The following is a 19,387-nucleotide window of genomic DNA, read 5'->3' on the forward strand; positions in this document are numbered from 1 at the left end:
TAGATAAGAGAATAGCTTATCTAAGAGAAGACCTGGAAGTTTTTCCTGTGGCTTTTGTTTTAGGGCCACACACAGCCTTGTTCAGGCTCACTCCTGGAGGAGCTCTGGAACCATCTGGAGTGCTGGGGATGGAACTTTGACGAGTCAAATGCAAAGAAAGCACCTTATCTACTGTACGATCTCTGTAGACCCTGGAAGCAGATTTTAGAAAGGTCAGCTTGCAGACCATGGGCCCAGGTGGTGAAGAAATTCCATTCTGAGCTGCTTCTCTGAGCATGCATACCCTCATAGTTAGATTTCATGCTTTACAAATTCCTGTCTACACACATACTGTCTTCTGTGTATAGGCTTTGGGGAAGGACAATGAGGGAACATTATTTTCATGCTCAGCAGCCTGTATCCAGAACATTTGCCCATTTTAATTGAGTCCAGCTCTTAATTCTCTTTTGGGCCTGCTTCAAGTTAACCAATTTAAATCTTAATTTTCTCATTTTTAGAGTGTAATGTATAGCACCTGATGTGTGTGTGTGTGTGTGTGTGTGTGTGTGTGTGTGTGTTGGTGGGAGTTTTTGGTTTGTTTTAGTTTTGGAGGTCATATCTGGAGCTATTCAGTGTTAATTCTAACTGCACTCAGCAAACATTCCTGGCAGTACTCCAAGGACCAAATCAAATGGCAGGGATGAAATCTCAATCAATTGCATGCAAGGCAAACTCCCTACCTGCTGTTACTATTATTTTGGCCTTAATCTGTTTTATTTTTTTAAAAAAAATCACTGTAAGTATTAAATACAAATTATGTAATAGATCAGAGAACTTGAGGATATAAAATTCCTCTTGCTTTTTACCTATTCTGGAGTTATTGCCTCTTTGCTGTGCTTACTTTCTTCTCCTTTTCTGGTTCTTTTTACTTTTCCTTTGTGCTTCTCCTATACTCTCACTTTTTCTGACTATACAAATTTGTTCTTATACCAGATATTTGTATACGCGCGCACGCACGTGTGTGTGTGTGTGTGTGTGTGTGTGTGTGTGTGTGTGTGAGAGAGAGAGAGAGAGAGAGAGAGAGACAGAGACAGAGACAGTAAGAGAGAGAGAGAGAGAGAGAGAGAGAGAGAGAGAGAGAGAGAGAGAGAGAGAGAGAGAGAGAGAGAGAGAGAGAGAGAACTCCTAAGCAGTGCTCAGTGGCCCCAGGAGAGTCTTCCTGCCAATATTCAGCCAAATGGACTAGACTGGTAATGTGGCACTCAGACCTAAGGCAAGGGGGCTTCTGGGGCTTTCCCTGCAATACTTTCTGTGCTTAGAGTTAAACTTGGTACTTTGTGTAGAAGGCAGGCACACAAACACACACAAAGACAAATACAGACACACACACACACACACATCATTCTTTCAGGCTAGTTCTCTGGCACTGTACCAACAATTTTTTCCTTGTTACATCTTAGGGATTCCCTGAAACCATGACATTTGTTAAATTGAAAATTGTCTGCTTTTCTGTGGATAGGGTCTGTACTTTTTATCAGAAGGGCAGATTCTATGTGAACTCCAAAACATTATGAAGTGTCCATTTAAATCTCAGTCTTGAAGAATTGATTGACTTTAGGAAACTGAGTTGGTGGTGTTGGTGCAAAAGTGATTTTTTTCTGTGCTCATGGATTCTTGATAATTGTATGATAGATTTGTATACAAATCTCCAGTGCATGGGGCCAGAGTGGCATAGCAGGTAAGGGGGTTGATTGCCTTGTACGAGGCTGACCCAAGCTCATTCCCCAACATCTATAGGCTAGGTACTACCAGGAATGATTCCTGAATGAGGAACCAGGAACAACCATTGCCAGGTGTGGCCATCAAAAACAAACAAAAAACAAAACTCAGATGCTTAAGAAGTTAATCATAAAATTCAAAATTCAAATACACGTGTCCAGGTTTTCTGGTTTTCTTTGTGCAATGTCACTTGTCTTGTTTCTCTCTTTCCAATCCACATTACCATGCCCAGCTCTCCTCCAGTGGACCATGACCGTATCTTGTTCCTACACTCCTTTTTTTTTTTTTTTTTTTAGTTTTTGGGTCACATCCGGCAGTGCTCAGGGTTACTCCTGGCTCTATGTTCAGAAATCACTCCTGGCAGGCTCGGGGACTATATGGGATGCTGGGATTCAAAACACCAACCTTCTGCATGAAAGGCAAATGCCTTATCTCTCCGGTCCCCTACACTGCTTTCTATCCACTGTATGTTTTGTTTAACTGAACTCTTGTTCCTGGACCTCTCAATTGTACCCCAGTGGGTCCCTGCCACCCCAACTTTTCTTATTCCCCAGTCATGCCCTGCATGGGTGAGACTTTGGTGCTTAGTTTCTTGTCACTGTCCAGACATCAGAGCCCTGTCTGGATCTGTTGTCTGGGGTCTGCTCCTGATTTATTTTTGGTTGGATGTTAGGTTACACCTTATTTTACCTAAAACAAAGATTATTCCTGTTACCTTTGTATGATTGTTTACAACTTGGATTTACCCACAAACAGAGATAATCTTACTTGTAAACCTAGGTGCCACTGGCTCAAGATAGCCTGACCTATCTGTCCTTACTGTCCCACCCAGGAGTGGTCTCTGTACTCAATAAAAATGGCAGGTCGAGCAGACGGCTTGCTCTCCACACGAGGTAAAAGATTGCCAGACTATGTGTGTTTTACCCTCAGCCTGGTTTGGATTATTTCATGCGTGACCCTTATTCAAACTCAGTCACCTGGGGTTGGAGATTCGGCACATGCAGTGATTTTATAGTTGGAGGCTTCCTTTTGTCTTCCGTTATTCCCCATCCTAGTCATTCCATTATCATTTCCTGATTGGATAACTTTTGAGGAGGCTTAAATAACAATGAATGGGTTAGTTAACCTTAGATTAACTAGTTTATCTGGCACTCACTGTATTTCCACTGTATCGGTTTTCCACTCAATGTGAGGATTGGAAACTAAAATGCTTAAAGAGCAGTTTAGACATAACGTATTTTGCTATACTTGTTTATGAAATGGCTTTGTTAGATTCATGAAACTGGGATCCTACTGAAAACAAGGCAGGTAAATGAGTATTGTCATGAATGTTTGGTTATGTGATTTCTACTGGATGAAGTTTTGAATCTTAAATCTGTGACAAAAGAGCCTTTGTTCTAGACTGGAGCCCACCACCATGTTCTAGCCTTCTTCCGAAGGCTACGAAGTGGGCTTAGCTGAGTAAAACTGTTCACAAACCAGCTTTCCCTAAGAATATGTTGTGCCTAATAACTGCACGTATGCACTCAGAGAAACTACCCTGCAAAATAGCCTTTGTGCTCATGAAGAAAATCAGCTGCCTTGTGAGCACTCGCTGGAGAGAATCTGTGAATTACCACATTACCTTTAATGTGTTACTAGGCTTTCAGAGTTTTTAAGTGGAGTTTGGGGGCTGAAGGCTGTGGTGAATTTTGCATAAGCATTAAAATGGAAACCTTGTCAGGGATAAAGAATGAAAAAAAAGTGAGATGAGTAAGAGCAGGATGAGAATAGTCTGGATAAAATTAAAGGCCTAAAGACGTTTCCTTAATTTTAGTCAGGGACATTTGCATTGTAAACACAGTTGTGTACTCCATATTCCGTGGGCGTCTGTGTACATATTCATCATTTTCATGTGCATCTGTGTGCAAGTGTAGGTAGTAAAGAGGATGGAACAAAGACCTGGGAAGGGTGCAACAGGAACTTGGACCTGCTCTTTTGTGCAGAGCTGGTTAGTCTCTGGTTAATCTTCACTGTCCCCTGACTGCCTCATGGGAGTTTGTGAAGATCTGAGGGATAATGGATTGCTTTGTTTGACTCTCAGCCAGTGCCCCAAATAGGCAGATCCTAATAGATGAATGAGAATGTGGACTGCTCAGTATTCCATGAAGTCCCTGTTGTATCTGTACGGTGGTCCTGCTGCCTTGAAACAAAGAGGAAGTCAGTGCTTCTGACATGAATGTGTTCCACCACGTGTGCTGTTAGTGTTTTTCTTGACTTTTAGATGTTCTTTTGAACCCTTATCTGAGTAATAGTAATACGGGGAAGGAGGAATAAAGGATTGAGACTAGTGTGAATAAATTGGGACAAAAGGGACATAGACCTTGGTTTTTAATGATGCACAGCTGAGAAATTCATGTCAGTCCAGTAATTTTTAAGAACTACAAAAGAATAATTTGGAATGCTTCTATAAGGCCCTTTTTTTCTGGGAGAATAAACTGTCCTCTCTGGCATTGCAGCTTAGACAGGTCAGCTTTCGTCAGAGCAGGACATCACTATTTGGGAAAGGTTTTGTGCTTGGGAAAGGTTTAAAACTGGGAAATGAGGGCGGAACTAGAAAAGTAAGTTCGGGGGTTAAAGTACATGGAGTTGATCCTGTTTGAGTCCCTGGTACACATGATTCTTGAGCACCGACTGAAGGATACTTATAAGCAGCCCTGCATACTCGGGTCTCGCCTACATTGAACTATTTGCTCTGTAGGCCAAAAATTGCCTCATTAGCACCGTACACTCCATATAGGATTCCTCCTTCCCCCTTATCCCTCCCCCGCACCCAGTGGGACAGGATTGGGGATGTAGGTTGTTGGAGTTCTAGCCTTGTCCTAGCATTACCAGGGGAAGGAGGAGGAAGAACAGTATTGGCTTTGTGCCCCACAAAAAAATTCTTGGTGATATTTCTGGTGATAGCAAACTTCAGTCAGTGGCTAATTATTTTTCATGACCTGGAACTAGGTTACCATTTATTGCAAGCCTTTCCTAATGTCTGTCACTGACTTCAGCGAGGCTACATAGTACACATTTTGAGTGTAGAATTGAGAGCAGGGACAGCTCATACAAAACCATGGCAACAGACCGTTTCCACAGGCCACAGATGCAGAGGTTTTTGATTTCCACTTTAATAGGACTGATCAAGATTTAGACATTTGATATGAATGATTTAGGGCTGCCAGAGCATAATCAAACTTGACAGGGATGATTGTGGAAGTGCCGAGCTGTTGTGGCTGAGGAATGCTGTCAGATTACTGAGCAAGTGCAAAGCAGGTTTAAAAATGAGAAAAAGAGGAGAATTTGGAACAGAATTGCACCAAAGCTCATTTTAGTAGGGACAGCATCAGAATAAGCAGAGCAGACAGAGAACCTTTAAGAGCAAATAGGAATAATTTATTGAAGATGGAGGAAAGAGGGAAAAGCAAATGAATTTTTTTTTTGCTTGCTGGTCTTGAGGGGATATGTTGACAGATGCCTAGAACCAACACAAATTTCCCTAGGTAAGACAAACTACTGGGGGAAAAAAGTTGATTGGTTATAGCAGGTGATTCAGAAATGAGTACAGTTGATGAGAAATACAAGTTCACAATCAGATGGGATCTGCCGATTTAATATTAGCAGCGGAGGGTCCATATGAAGCAATGGTCTAGGAAGGTTGTAGACAGAGTTGAGGTTTGCTTTGACATATCTTGGAAATAAAACACAGTATAACAGAGCTTTAAGGAGTTTTAAAGCTAGAACATATCTTTGCAATAATTGGGTAGATGAAGTACCTGACCTGAGAGATAGTCGGTTTGCACAGGGCCCTCGGGAGTGAGGTAAGGGCAGAACTGAGAGTAGGCAGAATGCCGGAGTAAGGTTATTGCTTGTATCATCTTGAAGCTTCATTATACAGTTGCTGTGTAAGATTTCCCAGGTTCAGCATTTATACATCATCTTTATCTCGGTAAATTAAGACCTAGAAAGGCCCAATTAGGAATAAAACTACCCAAGTAAAGTTAAAGGACAGAGTAAAACTCTTGGGGATTTGTAAAATTTATTAGTTAATTTGAAGTTTCACAGAAGAGGCAGAACTGTAATTGGGAAGACAAGAAAGAAGAAATGAGGGATAGTCATTATCTTTATATAGTTATCAAACAATTATATGACATTTTATCTTCAAAACCTTTTGCAAACTTTAATTAAGTGTCAAATGCAGTTAAATATAAATTTCATGAAGAGTTCGAAAAAGTAGATTATGGAATTTGGTTACACACAAAAGAAATTTATTCTCCAGCTCTGAACCATTATTGACATTTGCTATGTTCTGAAGCAATCCTTTCAAAACCTTATACATTAATTAAGAAATTAAATTTTTATTGTGATAATGTGTCCTATGCCAGCCCTTAACTCTTCATACTCAGATGAGAAATTAGGCAAAGTATGGCAGATATGAAATTATTGCAATATTTAAATATAAAATTATTTAAAGATACAAACAGATACTATAATTTTCATATTAGATTTCAGATTAAACACATTTGAAAATGTGTTCCTTATATGAATACAATGGACTCTTCTCTCTATACTCAAAGATTTTCATGACTGTCATGTAAGACATTTTGACTTTTTTAAAAGATCCTCTGTTACAATGTTCAAATTATTCTTTTTTTAAAATAATTTATTTATTTATTGTTTTTGGGTCACATCTGGCAGTGCTCAGGGGTTATTCCTGGCTCTACGGTCAGAAATTGCTCCTGGCAGGCTTCGGGGACCATATGGGATGCCGGGATTCGAACCACTGTCCTTCTGCATGCAAGGCAAATGCCTACCTCCATGCTATCTCTCCAGCCCCATGTTCAAATTATTCTTAAAGTAAGCCCCTATATAAAGCAAAAACTCTTATTGGCTGGAAAGACATTAGAGAAGAAGGTAAGGTGCTTACCTTGCTAGCAACCAAACCTGGGTTTGGTACTCTTGATGGTACCTGGTACCCGATAAGGATCCTGGAGCAATGCCAGGAATGATCCCTTAACACAGAGCCAGGATGGCCCAGAAACAAACAAAAAATTAAACTCTCTTAAGGAAGAAAGGGAAAAAACACATATGTTTGCTAAGGGTTAGTGATACAGCATCATTACAAAAATCATCTTTTTATTTAAGGCTACCTTCACTTATACAAGCATTTATACCAAGTGACTTCTCCCTTTTAAAACGTGAATGATGCAATATTCTTGCCCCTCGAACTAGGATTTTTTTCTTTCCAGATTGTACCTGTGTTTTCTGGAATAGTTTAGCAAGGGAAGAAATGACACTTTCATTCTTGTAATGAAGCCTCATTAACTAGAGGTCTTTTGTAAGGGTGCAATTTCAGACTTCATTACCAGGCAAGGCCGCCAAGCCTTACATTTTTAATGTGCCTTACTAGAATATTTATGAGTGTCACCAGTAGAGGGCATCTGTCTTTGGAACATATGGGTCAGAACGACATTAACTAATTGCATTTCACTGCCCTCACCATAGACTTGAAATTATATAGAGAATTTTTCACTTAACACAATTTCCCATTAATCTAGGATTTAAATATTTTAACTTGTTTCAAACTTGAATATTCTCTTTACATTATCTCTTAAGTAATATACGAAATCAGTATTTGTCTCCAATTGATGATTTACATATATGTGCAGATCCCAGATACATTCCACAAACCAATCAGTGCTGTAGCAAGGCCACTAGAAGATACTGGGCAGAGGGAGGAATTGTGGGGGGGGGGGGTTGTGTTTTGGTTCTGGTTTTGGGTGATACCCATCTGTGCCCATGGTTTACTCGCAGCTCTGTGTTCAAGAATTAGTCCTGTTGGGGCTCTGGAGACTATATATAGAGTGCTGGGATAGACCCAGGGTTGGCTGTGTGCCAGGCAAGCTCCCTGCATTCTGTTCTCTCTCGGGGCCAGGCAAGCTCCCTGCATTCTGTTCTCTCTCGGGCCAGGAAGTGTGTGTTTTATATCATGGGTATGATGCTATTCTGATTGTGCTGCAATGGAGCAGAGCAGTGACCAAGGAACAACTGTTGCCTCCATGGTCCAGGCATACCCATGGATGAAATGAACTCTCTAATCCTCTCCCGAATTTCTAGGCATCACAAGATAAAGATAGCAGGGCTTTGATTTTTTGCAGCGAATATTTGTAGCTTTGCATCGTTGCACTACAGTCCAGTGTTGCCAACGTGAACAAAGCACTTGCTGCTTTTACAGCCATGCTTACCCCTGTCCTCCTGCAGTCACACTCTGCCTCCCTATTGCCAACATTTGCTTGATAAAGCAAAAATTTAAGTGTGGATATGCTGTGGACAGTTCTTGCTCAATCCATAAAATAAACTTGCATAATTGGTTTCTTAGAAATATGAAGTTTTTTTATGAGTTCTAATTTTGTGGCCTTTAAAAAAATACCTGGCAGATTGGGGTACCTCACATAAGAAAGTGCCAGAACTCTGGCTCTCTTGCACTCTGCTCCATTTTCATCCTTGACATCCCCTGCCTGGATGTCAGTGCCTGGAGACTTCACCCTCCTTCCTCATATCTGTGGACAGTATCTGCTAGTGTCAGTGCTGACAGTATTTAACATTTAACATTCTTTCCTACAAAAATGGGATTTAGGGGCCAAAGGGCTTGTCATATGCTTTGTGTGCTGGAGGCCAGGGTCAGATTCCTGGCACCACACAGTCCTGGCTCATCTCAGGTGCATACCATAAGGGGTTGTACTTCTCTCTAGGAATCTACATAACCCTGCTGCTACAGCAGAGCTACGACTGCACAGCATGTGCACTGGGATTTGAATGAGTGACTAGAGACGTTTTCTTTTTGTTTTGTTTTGTTTTGGGGCCACACCCAGTGACACTCAGGGGTTACTCCTGGCTATGAGCTCAGAAAAGCTCCTGGCTTGGGCGACCATATGGGATGCCAGGGATCGAACCAAGGTCCGTCCTAGGTCAGCAGTGTGCAACGCATATGCCCTACCACTGTGCCACTGCTCCAGCCCCATGACTAGAGACTTTTTCTAAGTTTTTTAAGACATTATGCTTTATCTGCTTATCTGTTCTTGGGATTTTGAGTTATTTGTAGATCCTTCCATATAAATAGTCAAGTATTATTTGTAAATAGCTATTCCCAAATAAAGAGTAATTATATATGTGATTTTGTTATGTGTGGTTTTGTCATTTTGAATTGGTATTTTATGTTTTTGGATAGAAATTTAGGAGTGAAATTTTGTGGTCCAACATATATATATACACACACACGTGTGTGTGTGTGTGTGTGTGTGTGTGTGTTATTTACATAGAGAAAGACAAAGATATACCATGCTTATGTTATATTAGTTAATACATTTATTCATTAGTTAATACATTCATCTTGAATAGTTTTTCTTTTGAAAAGACTTTCTTGGAGGCGAGAACAATAGCACAGTGGGTATGACATTTACCTTGCATGCCTCTGACCTGGATTTAGTCCTCTGGGGCATCCCATATGGTCCCCTGAGCACCACTAGGAATGACCCCTGAGCCTGGGCAGGTGTGGCCCCCTGCAAAACAAAAGAAAACAAAGAAGTGTTTTTTGTTTTGTTTGGGACTACACCCTCGAGGCTATTCCTTGTTCTGTGCTCAAGAATAGCTGGCAGTGCATAGTGTTGGGGATTGAACTGGGGTCAGCTGCATACTAGCAAGTGCCTTAAACTCTGTATTCCTTTTCTGGCCCCTAAAATACTTGTTTGTTCTCATTGTTTTGGGGGGAAGCACACCTGGCTGTGAGCTCAGAAGTTATCCCTGACTCTGTACTCAGACATGACTTCAGGCATGCTCAGAGGACCAGATGGGATGTATGGGTTGAACCCAGGTTGCCCACATGCAAGCAAACAGCCTACCCCTTGTATGGCCCTTCTGGTCTCCTGAAAAACCTTTTAAATAACTAACTCTCTGGTAACTTTTTACTAGCTTTTAAAGGCAAATTTAGGATGAAGCCCAAACCACAATGTGGCGTGTGCAGCTGCTCATTCTCAAATTTGTTCTCTTTAGGCTGCGGCAGGAAAATGATATGGTGGATTCTGCGCCTCAGTGGGAGGCTGTGCTAAGGAGACAGAAGGAGAAAACCCAGGCAGATCCCAACAGCAGAAGATCCAGGCATAGATCCCGCTCGTATGTAGACTCGATCTTGATTGAAACATGACGCTTGAAGTAGCACTGAGATGCTTGGGCAATCAGGTCTGAAAAGAAAGGTTTCTTTCTGAAATTTCAACTCAACCAACTCTGTCCTTTCCTTTCCTTGGTCATATTTACTTTCTTATGTCTTTAGGACACCCCCCCAAAAAAGTGTCAGAAAAAAGCAGTTTTGTCTTTTGTTTGTTTGTTTGTTTGTTTTGTTTTGGATGGTGGAGCACATAGCATCAGTGCTTAAAGCTTACACTTCTCTCTGCACTCCTGAAAGTGCTTGGAATCTGGGATGCCAGGGATCAAACCCAGGCCAGTTGTGTGCAAGGCAAGCACCCTACCCTCTGTGCTATGGCTCAGGCCCCAGGTTTGTCTCTTTTATAAACAGGACACCTTGAGTAGAACACAGTTTCCTTTCCGTGATCATCTTCACTGTTGCTGAAACATCTCCTGCTGCTTTTAGGACAGGTCTGCAGAAATTTGGACACTTTAAACCTGAGCTAATGCCTCCCTCCAGAGCATCATTTGTGGCTGTCTCAGTGAGAGGTCCCTTACACCCCAACATTGGCATCACCCATTCCTCCTTCTCTTGACTCCAAAGTAGATAATTGCCATTTTCTGCTGAGCTGAATGGAAAGTGTTGCTGGGCTGTTTTGCTTTGTCTTTCTAAGGCATGCCACATTTACATTTAGATTTGCCATCCCACCTCCAACCCTTCCCAAAGTTTACCAGATTGAAATGAGCCAGGACTAATCTACTCCCTATTGTGATCCTGGGTTGTCAGATGCTGTGCTGTTACTCACAAGAGAGAGTGACTCAGAGAAGATGGTGAAGGATGCCGGTTCAGAGTCTTTCTCAGTCTGAGATTGCTTTCGTTAAAATATTTCTGGGGGATCTTGAAGGGGTACACCCCTATGCTCAGTTGTTACTCCTGGCTCTGCACTCATGAGTCACTCGTTGGGAACCATATGGAACGCCTGGGGATCTCATTCTGGTCAGCCAAGTGTAAGATAAGTGTGCTACCCTCTGTTTTATCTCTCTGCCCCTATGTGTGGTTTTTGTGCCACCTCTACCAATGTTTAGGGATTCCTCCTGGCTATGCACTTAGGAATTGCTCTGGGATGGCTTGAAGGGCCATATGGGATGCTGAGGATTGAACCCAGGGCAGCCACATGCAAGGCAAGTTCCTTATCTTTTATACTAGTGTTCAGGCCCCAGGTGCTTCCTTTTTGGTCAGCTGTTAACCCTGAGTTGATTCTTTTTGTTGGGTGGCAAAGAACTTTCCAAGTAGTACTCAGGAGGTTTGGGGCCCTGAATGGTGACTCTCAGCCAACTAGCATTGATTTGCACAAGAGCCAGATGTTGTGATGCTGCTTGGGCGTTGCTATGCTCCAATACTAGGCTACCTGGGTAATGCTGGGGGAGTTTGGAGACTGTAGCCAGCAATGCTCAGGCAGCCATTAGTGTCAGAAATGAAACTTGGGCTGGGCAGATGCTAGGCATGTACCCTAACTGCTTCTCTCTCTCGGCCTATGGTTGTTGTCGTTTTTCTAGTAGTATGTCATAATTACTAATGTGTTTGTTTTATAACAGGAAAAGTACAATTAGTTACTGAGCAGATTTAGTCTATAGTGTCTTTCAATCCAGGAGAACTAATTAAAATGTTCAATTTAACTAGGAGTTATGAGAAGGTTGTTTTGTCTTAGCTACCCAACCACTCCCAGCACCATTAATAATGAGAGTTTTAGGGTCCAGAGCGATGCTTAACAGACTGAAGCTCATGTTTTGCACAGCAGATGCCTGGGTCCATGCTCTGGCGTGGCATATTCCCCTGAGCATCTCTGAGTAGTAGCCTGTGTTGACCCACCCTTCTCCAAAAGAATAACCCATCCTCCTCGTCCATGTGTGTGTGTATGAGCGGGGATAGAGAGAGAAGAAAGAGAGAAGAGAAAAGAAGAGAGAGCTGTGGAGGGGAGGAGACAATTTAGGCTGGAAGAATCAAAACCTCTGAACACAATTTAGTCCAAAGGGACAAAAAGAATAGAGCAGAGCTGTGGCCCTTGCATAATTATGGAGCCTTTCTATAGAGAATCTTTATGAGGCCATTGTGTACAAGACTTTGGTTGCTTGCTATTTAAATAAAGACATTAAGTAGTCAGTTTCTTCTAGTAATTTCAGAAGTACACTAAATACAATGAAATGTCAAAAAGTTAAGATGAATAAATTAGGTAACTTTATATATAAATTAATATACTATATTATAATATATTAGTTATATATAAATTAATTTTTATATAACTTAGGTAACTTTATATATAAGATCCAGAGCCAGAGTACAGCTAGAATGATGCTTGCCTTGCACCTGGTGGATCCAGGTTCAACTTCCAGCACCCCATATGGTACCCTGAGCACTGACAGGAGTAATTTCTGAGTGTAGAGCCAGGAGTGACCCCTGAGCATTGCCAGGTGTGGCCCCAAAACAAAAACCAAACCAACTTTATATATAAGTTTTGAAGAAGTAAAAATAATTAGAAGTTGTTGAATCTGCAGATGTCTTTTAAATTGAACATTTGGAGGTTCAGTTTGCCTGATGATGCTCTGGAAATATGAAGTGTCAGGGACTGACTGAACCCATGGCTCCTGAAGTCAAAGCCTATGCTTGTGCGATCTCCCCAACCTTTTCTTAGCTTTAAGAAAGGTAATGTCTTGGGGCTATAGAGAAAGTTTAACGAGTAGAATACGTTCCTTGATGTGTCCAATGTGGGTTCAGTCTCCAGTATATAATTTCCAGTATATATATAATTTCTCTGAGCACCACCAGGAGTAATTCTTGAGGTCAGAGCAAGGAACAACTCCTGAGCATCACCAGGTGTAGAACCAAAACAAAACCAAAGTAATGTCTTAATCTATTTAACTTGTATATGAGAGAGATCATTATGTTTCTTTCTCTCTCCTTTCGGCTGACATCATTCGACTTGATACTCATTGGTTCCATCCATGTAGTGGCAGATTGCATGATTTTATCTTTTCTTGTAGCTAACTAGTATCCCATTGTGTATTTGTACCACATTTCTTTATTAAAACTCGTTTCTTGGGGCCGGAGAGATACCATGGAGGTAAGGTGTTTGCCTTGCATGCAAAAGGACGGTGGTTTGAATCCCGGCATCCCATATGGTCCCCTGAGCCTGCCAGGAGTGATTTCTGAGCGCAAAGCCAGGAGTAACCCCTGAGCGCTGCTGGGTGTGACCCAAAAATCAAAATAAATAAACAAACAAATAAATAAATAAAATAATAAAACTCATTTCTTGTAGATAGTGTATAGTTGGTCTCTTTTTTCTACATCTGGTCTAATATCTCTACTTTTTATGTAGAATGTTTAGTATATTTGTAGGTAATGTAATTCCTCACCATTTTTTTCTCTTTTCCCCATTTAGTGCTGGGGGAAACTGTGTGGTGCTTGGGACTGAACCTGGGCCTCCTGCATGTGAACTCTACCCATATGAGCTATATTCTGGCTTCCTTTTTTCTTTTTCTAATTCTTTTATGATTTAGCATTTTATCCCATGGCTTGCTCATATTTATCATATTTGTGAAATTTATCATAATATATTTAGGCATAATATTGTAACATTTTTACATGAAATTTCAAAACTCACTTTCCTTCATATACCTCACTAAGACTGTGCTTTGACAGAAAGCTGCAGTAGATGAGAGCTTACAACATATTTCTCTTTTGGCTTGATGCTGTCCACTACCCGTAGTCAGAACAGTTGCTTAGTGTATTTTATTCTGTTTTGTAACTATGGAGAATATGTGGGTTTAACTGATACCAGCCCCTTCATTGTGGTCCCTAGTAAAATATGAGGAATAGTGATCAAGAATGGGAGCTGAGGAGCTAGAAGATAGTATAGCTGGTAAGGTTGCTTCCCTCACACTCATCTGGCCTGACTGTGACCCCCAGCATCCCATATGGTCACTGGAGCCTCGCCAAGTGTAATTCTTTAGTGGAGAGCCAGGAGTGGCCCCTGAGCATAGATGGGTATGATCCCAAAACTAAAGTAAAATAAAACAAAAGTCTGAGTGCTGAAAGGAGGTAAAGTGATATGCAAGATACCCTTTAGTAACAATATTGTAAACCAGTGTCTAAAAGAAAAAAAGAAAAAGAAAAGCATGTGCTAGAGAAGGAAGGAAACTAGGGTCATTGATGGAGAGAAGTGGACACTGGTTAAAGGATGGGTGCTGGAAATGGTATGACTGAAACCAGGTCATAAGTAATTGCAGTGTGTATTTCATGATTATCCAATAATAAAATATTTTAAAACATTAAAGGCAGCTTTAAAATTAAAAAGAAGTAATATGATTTTTGATGTAGATAAATACCTTTGAATTGGTCTTGCTTGTTTGTTTTTAATTAGCTATACTGCAGTCAGGAAGGAGTCTGATGGTATTTTAAATTCTAAACACCAGTCAGTGATGTGGATTCAGTGTCCGCATGTGTGAGGTCCTGCTTTGAATTCTCACCCATGTGACTTCCCCAGGTGGCCCCTGAACACAACTGGGAAATAACAGCAAAACACTTAAAAGTCAGATTTTGATATTATCCACATTCAGAATATCAGTTGAGACACGTATGATGGGAAACTGCTGTAGAATAAAGCAGGTGTGTGAAATGATTTTAATACAGATCAGTAAAATATATTGAACATCTCTTCGGTAAGACTTCGTAATAGAATTTGACAATCATGATTAACTATTAGAGTTGATATTGTCCAAGTATATTCAAAAAATATAACTAGAGGCCAGGAATGAGGCTCAGTGGAAGACCACATGCTTCACATGAGAGCGGCTCTGAGTTTGATTCCTGACACCCCTACAAACTCACCATATAAGAACATAATATAAGAAAAGCTTTTAAAGGGGAGACCATTCCAAGATCATCATGGTGGCTTTATCAGAAGCAGACTAAAGAAAGAAAAGCAGAGAGAGCAGTAAGACTTTGCAGAGGTATTGATGAGAGACAGTTTTAGTTCAGAAAAGAAGTGTTGGTACAAACGAAGAGAAGTAGATGAGGACATATTCTGATACCAGAGCTTACTTGTAGTGTAGGTGGACTTATGACTGAATTTTAGCTTTCAGATTGATAGTTGGAGTAATTACCGTACTGCTTTACTGAGAAGGGAGAAATGGTCTGTTGGTGTGTGTGTGTGTGTGCGTGCGTGTGTGTGTGTGTGTGTGTGTGAGAGAGAGAGAGAGAGAGAGAGAGAGAGAGAGAGAGAGAAAGGGGGAGAGAGAGAGAGAGAAAGGGGGAGAGAGAGAGAGAGAGAGAGAGAGAGAGAGAGAGAGAGAGAGAGAGAGAGAGAGTCAAGATTTCTCTTTTTCTTTCAGGGATGAAGAAAGGGCTCAGAAGCTGGAATTTATGGTTTGCAAGTGAGATACTTGGATTCCATCCTTGGTAGCACATGACTCCCTGAACACCTCTCAGATAGCTAAAAACAAAAGCAGACATTTTTAATGTGCAAGATTACTTAATTCAAATGGGAAGCTTCTTTTTATTTGAGGCAAGCCATAACAAGCCTTGTTGACATTTAAAATGCTTGTTTCTCTTGTCACCTTTGCCTACGCCTCTTGATTTTAGCAACTAATCTAATTCCCCGGTGCTACAATTCTATCTTCAATACACATATAGTGGTTTTTGTTTTTGTTGTTTGTTTTGGGGTCATACCCAGCAGTGCTCAGAAGTTACTCCTGGCTCTGTGCTCAGAAATCACTTCTGGCAGGCACAGGGTATCATATAGGATGCTGGAATTCAAACCACAGTCTGTCCTGGAAGGGAAACACCCTACCACTGTGCTCTCTCTCCAGCCCCACATATAAGGGTTTTTTTTTTGTTGTTGTTGTTTTTTTTTGCAGAACATTGTCCAAATCATATATATCAAGAACTTGTAACATCATAAATGCTCAAAATTACAGTTACTATAATTAGTTCTCCTTTTCTTCATTAATATACATCAGCACAACAAGGAATTTTATACTTTGTGTTGAGATAAGGATGTGAGAAGAGATGGAATGGAATGGAATAAAAGATTAGAATAGAATAGAATAGAATTTTGGAGGCTTCTGCAAAAGGATGGATACATGTTCGCATGCAGGAGACTGGTTTTAAGGAACCCCATGGCTCCTGTAACACTGCCAGTAGTCCCTGAGCATTACTAGGTATGGCCCCAAAAACAAGAAATAAAATTAAAGTATTTATTTAAAAAATACTGAATTTGGGAGCTTAGTCCTATACTAAGTTCCTTTCCACATGACGTTTTCCTTTTCTTTTTTCCAATTCCCAATAAACTTTTCTACCATTTGAATATATATACATATATATGTGTATATATACATGTTAGAGAAACATCTTGAGAAAAATAATTAAATTTTTCTTCATATTTAAGTATAGATGGCATTATATATCTATGTATATATAAAGCATTTATCTCTTAATTGCTGCCATATTCTTGAATTGCTACTACAGTATTTCCAACCTGTCAATATGAGAAATATCTTGAGTGTCAGAATGTTGTGATTTTAAGAAATGATCTTTGCATTTTGTCTGACTTCTATTTATTTATTATTAGGAGTGTCGCCAATACCCAGCAGCTCAGGGGTTGCTTCTGGCAGTGTTGAAGACACCATGTGGTGCTGGGGATCAAATCAGGGTCGGCACAGGTGACAAGTGCCTTAATTTCTGTACTCTTCTCTCTCTTATTAAAACATCCGGGATTTTTAGGATATTTTATGCATACATGACAGGTTTATTTGTTTTGGTTTTGGGGCCACACCTGACCATGCTCAGTGGTTACTCCTGACTCTGCACTCAGGGATAACTCCTGTTGATGCACAAGGGACCATGTGGGATGTTGGGAATAATTTCGGCCACATGCAAGGCAAGTGCCGTACACACTGTACTGTTTCTCTGTTGAATTTTAATGCCCAAAAGAAAGTTAGAAAGTCATGTTCATTATTAAACATAAGATTATGGGAATATGAAAGTACAAAACAGAACTATCAAACCCTTCTGTTCTCAAAAAAGCCGAAATACGGCATAAAGTGTTGATTAGTCGTTTCAGCTGCATTGCTGAGACATGCATTTTTGCTAATGATTTAAGAAGAAGTTTAAGAAATTCAGCTTTGGTCATTTCTTTTCCTACATGCGTGAGTTTGCACGCATTGGGGTGTTTGGAAGTAGCGCTGAAACAAAACCAGTCATTTCGAGTGGACCCAACTTGTGGCACAGAAGGCGCAGGCTCCCTCTGGTGGTGATATGCTTGCCCGTCGTGACTGGAAAGAGGGGTATCCGGCGGGAGACTATGTTGCTGATGGACGGTGTATTCCCGAGTCTTGTCAGGCCGATTGCTGGCCCTGTCACTTCCTGCTCTTCTTCATCCTAAGTGGGAGGAAAGGAAGACGCATTGCCTCTCTCTTTATTGTGGCCATTTAGGAACATAATGAGGAATTCCTGGGATATTTGATTCGTGTTTTGTATTCTTTGTATGTTTGTTTCCGTCTTGGGGCCACGTCCAGTGGCGCTTATGGCTACTCCTGATTCTACGCTCAGAAGTCACACGTGGCAGACTCCGGTACCATCCGAGATGCTCGGAATCCCACCGGATTGACTGAGTGCAAGGCAAATGCCCTACTCGCAATAATATAGCTCCAGCCCCAGTGCTTTGTGTTCTTTAAATATGAATATCTATAGTTTTCACACAGAGGTCAGTGGAATGATCACAAACATTCTGCCATATTAACTTTTAGTATACAATACAGTAGCAAAATATTTTTATATGATATATATTTATGGACAGTATAATATAGTATAGCACTAGCATTTATTACAGTGTAATAATATTTTTATTTGCAGTATGAACTGGAATATAGAATTTAGCAGTGAGGTTTAAACCTTTTGTCAAGTTACAGATTCTGAAGTATTCTTATTTTTAGAGTTTTGGAAGAAGGAAAATGACTCCTAATTTATTGACTAATTTCTCTGAGGAATGAATTTTAATTGAATGAAAGCTGTTGTTATAATGTGTAAATGTGGGGTGCTTTTGAAAAAATATTGGACTGGAGTGCACTTGCCTTGCAAGGAGCCAATCCAGGCTTGATCCCCAGCAACCCATGTGGTCCTCCTACCCTGCAAGAGAAAGCCCTGAGCACAGCAAGCCTAGCCCATAAACAAAGCAAAATAAAACAAAACATATTAAAAAATACTGACCTATATTGTACTGCATGTGTATCTTATGCTGTATGACATTAAATATCTATGATATTTTAATTTCATAGGAATATATCTGGCAAGTTAAAGTATAAAATATTCATAATTAAGGGTCTCTTAATTAAGAAAAATGCTTGTCAAAATTTTGCAGCTTTCTAAATCTGCAAAATGAACTCCAAATCATTAATGCTCCTAAATTATTGATTAGATGTGTGCAGATGGTGGCATAAAAATAATGCATTTCTCATTAGCATGTAGCCTGCGTTTACATTTATTAACTCACAGGTGGTTGAGTAATTATGGGAACATATTCTTTTTTTAAAGCTTTAGTACTTTTACCCATCTTAAAGCTGTATGCTTGTCATTATAGAGCTTAGTTTAGTTAAATGTATTACTATAACAATGTTATAGGATTTAATTATATAAATTAAATTCCTATAATTTCATAATATGTGGAAGGTTTTGGTTAAGATACTTGCTGCTAATTCTTGTGAGATGCGAGTAAGACATTGAAAGTCATTTCCTGTGAAATTGTAATAGTAAATATTTTAATATGAAAATAACCTGCAGTTTTTCTTTTCTAGTAATTAAGTAAGAAATTCTCTTGGCTAAGAGAAAAGATTTTAAAAGTATAAATAAGTAAAGAAACACATATTTAATAAACATATGTTTCTCTTGGCTAAGAGAAAAGATTTAAAAAGTATAAGTAAGAAAATAAAATTGCAACTCCCAACACATAGAAATATCCACTATATTCTAAATGTTTATATTTGAGGAAGGTTTGATTTGGGACATGCCTGGTAGTGCTCCAGGATTACTTCTGAGTCTCATCTCAGTGTTCCCAGCAGTGCTTAGGGTATCATGCAGCTGAAATAGAATCTGTGCCTCTACATACAAAGCATATGATCAGCCCACTGAGCTATAACTTAGTTACAGCCCTATCATTGTTAGTTTTGTTTTGTGGCCAGACCAGTTCTTGCTCAAACTTACCAGTTACTGCACTCATGCCATTCTGGCTGCTGTGCTCAGAGAGCTGGGGTTCCACTTAGACTGAGCCCAACTGGCATCAAGCAAGGTAAGCACTGCCAACTGCACTAAATTTCTGGATCCTATTATTCATATTAACCATCTGTAGGCCTAGAATGTGTTCATGGGGGCCTTGTC

General features: G+C 40.2%; 1 protein-coding gene across 1 annotated transcript in view; it reads left to right on the plus strand.

Moving 5' to 3' along the window:
• Positions 1–19,387, plus strand: part of EPB41L4A (erythrocyte membrane protein band 4.1 like 4A) — a 294,094-nt gene that overhangs the window by 263,419 nt on the left and 11,288 nt on the right. Inside the window, exon 18 of the mRNA XM_049776051.1 lies at positions 9,832–9,951. Within this exon, the coding sequence (XP_049632008.1) occupies positions 9,832–9,951 (120 nt within the window). The remainder of the gene's footprint in view (positions 1–9,831; positions 9,952–19,387) is intronic.

Source organism: Suncus etruscus, chromosome 6, assembly GCF_024139225.1.
Source record: "Suncus etruscus isolate mSunEtr1 chromosome 6, mSunEtr1.pri.cur, whole genome shotgun sequence".
NCBI lineage: Eukaryota > Metazoa > Chordata > Mammalia > Eulipotyphla > Soricidae > Suncus > Suncus etruscus.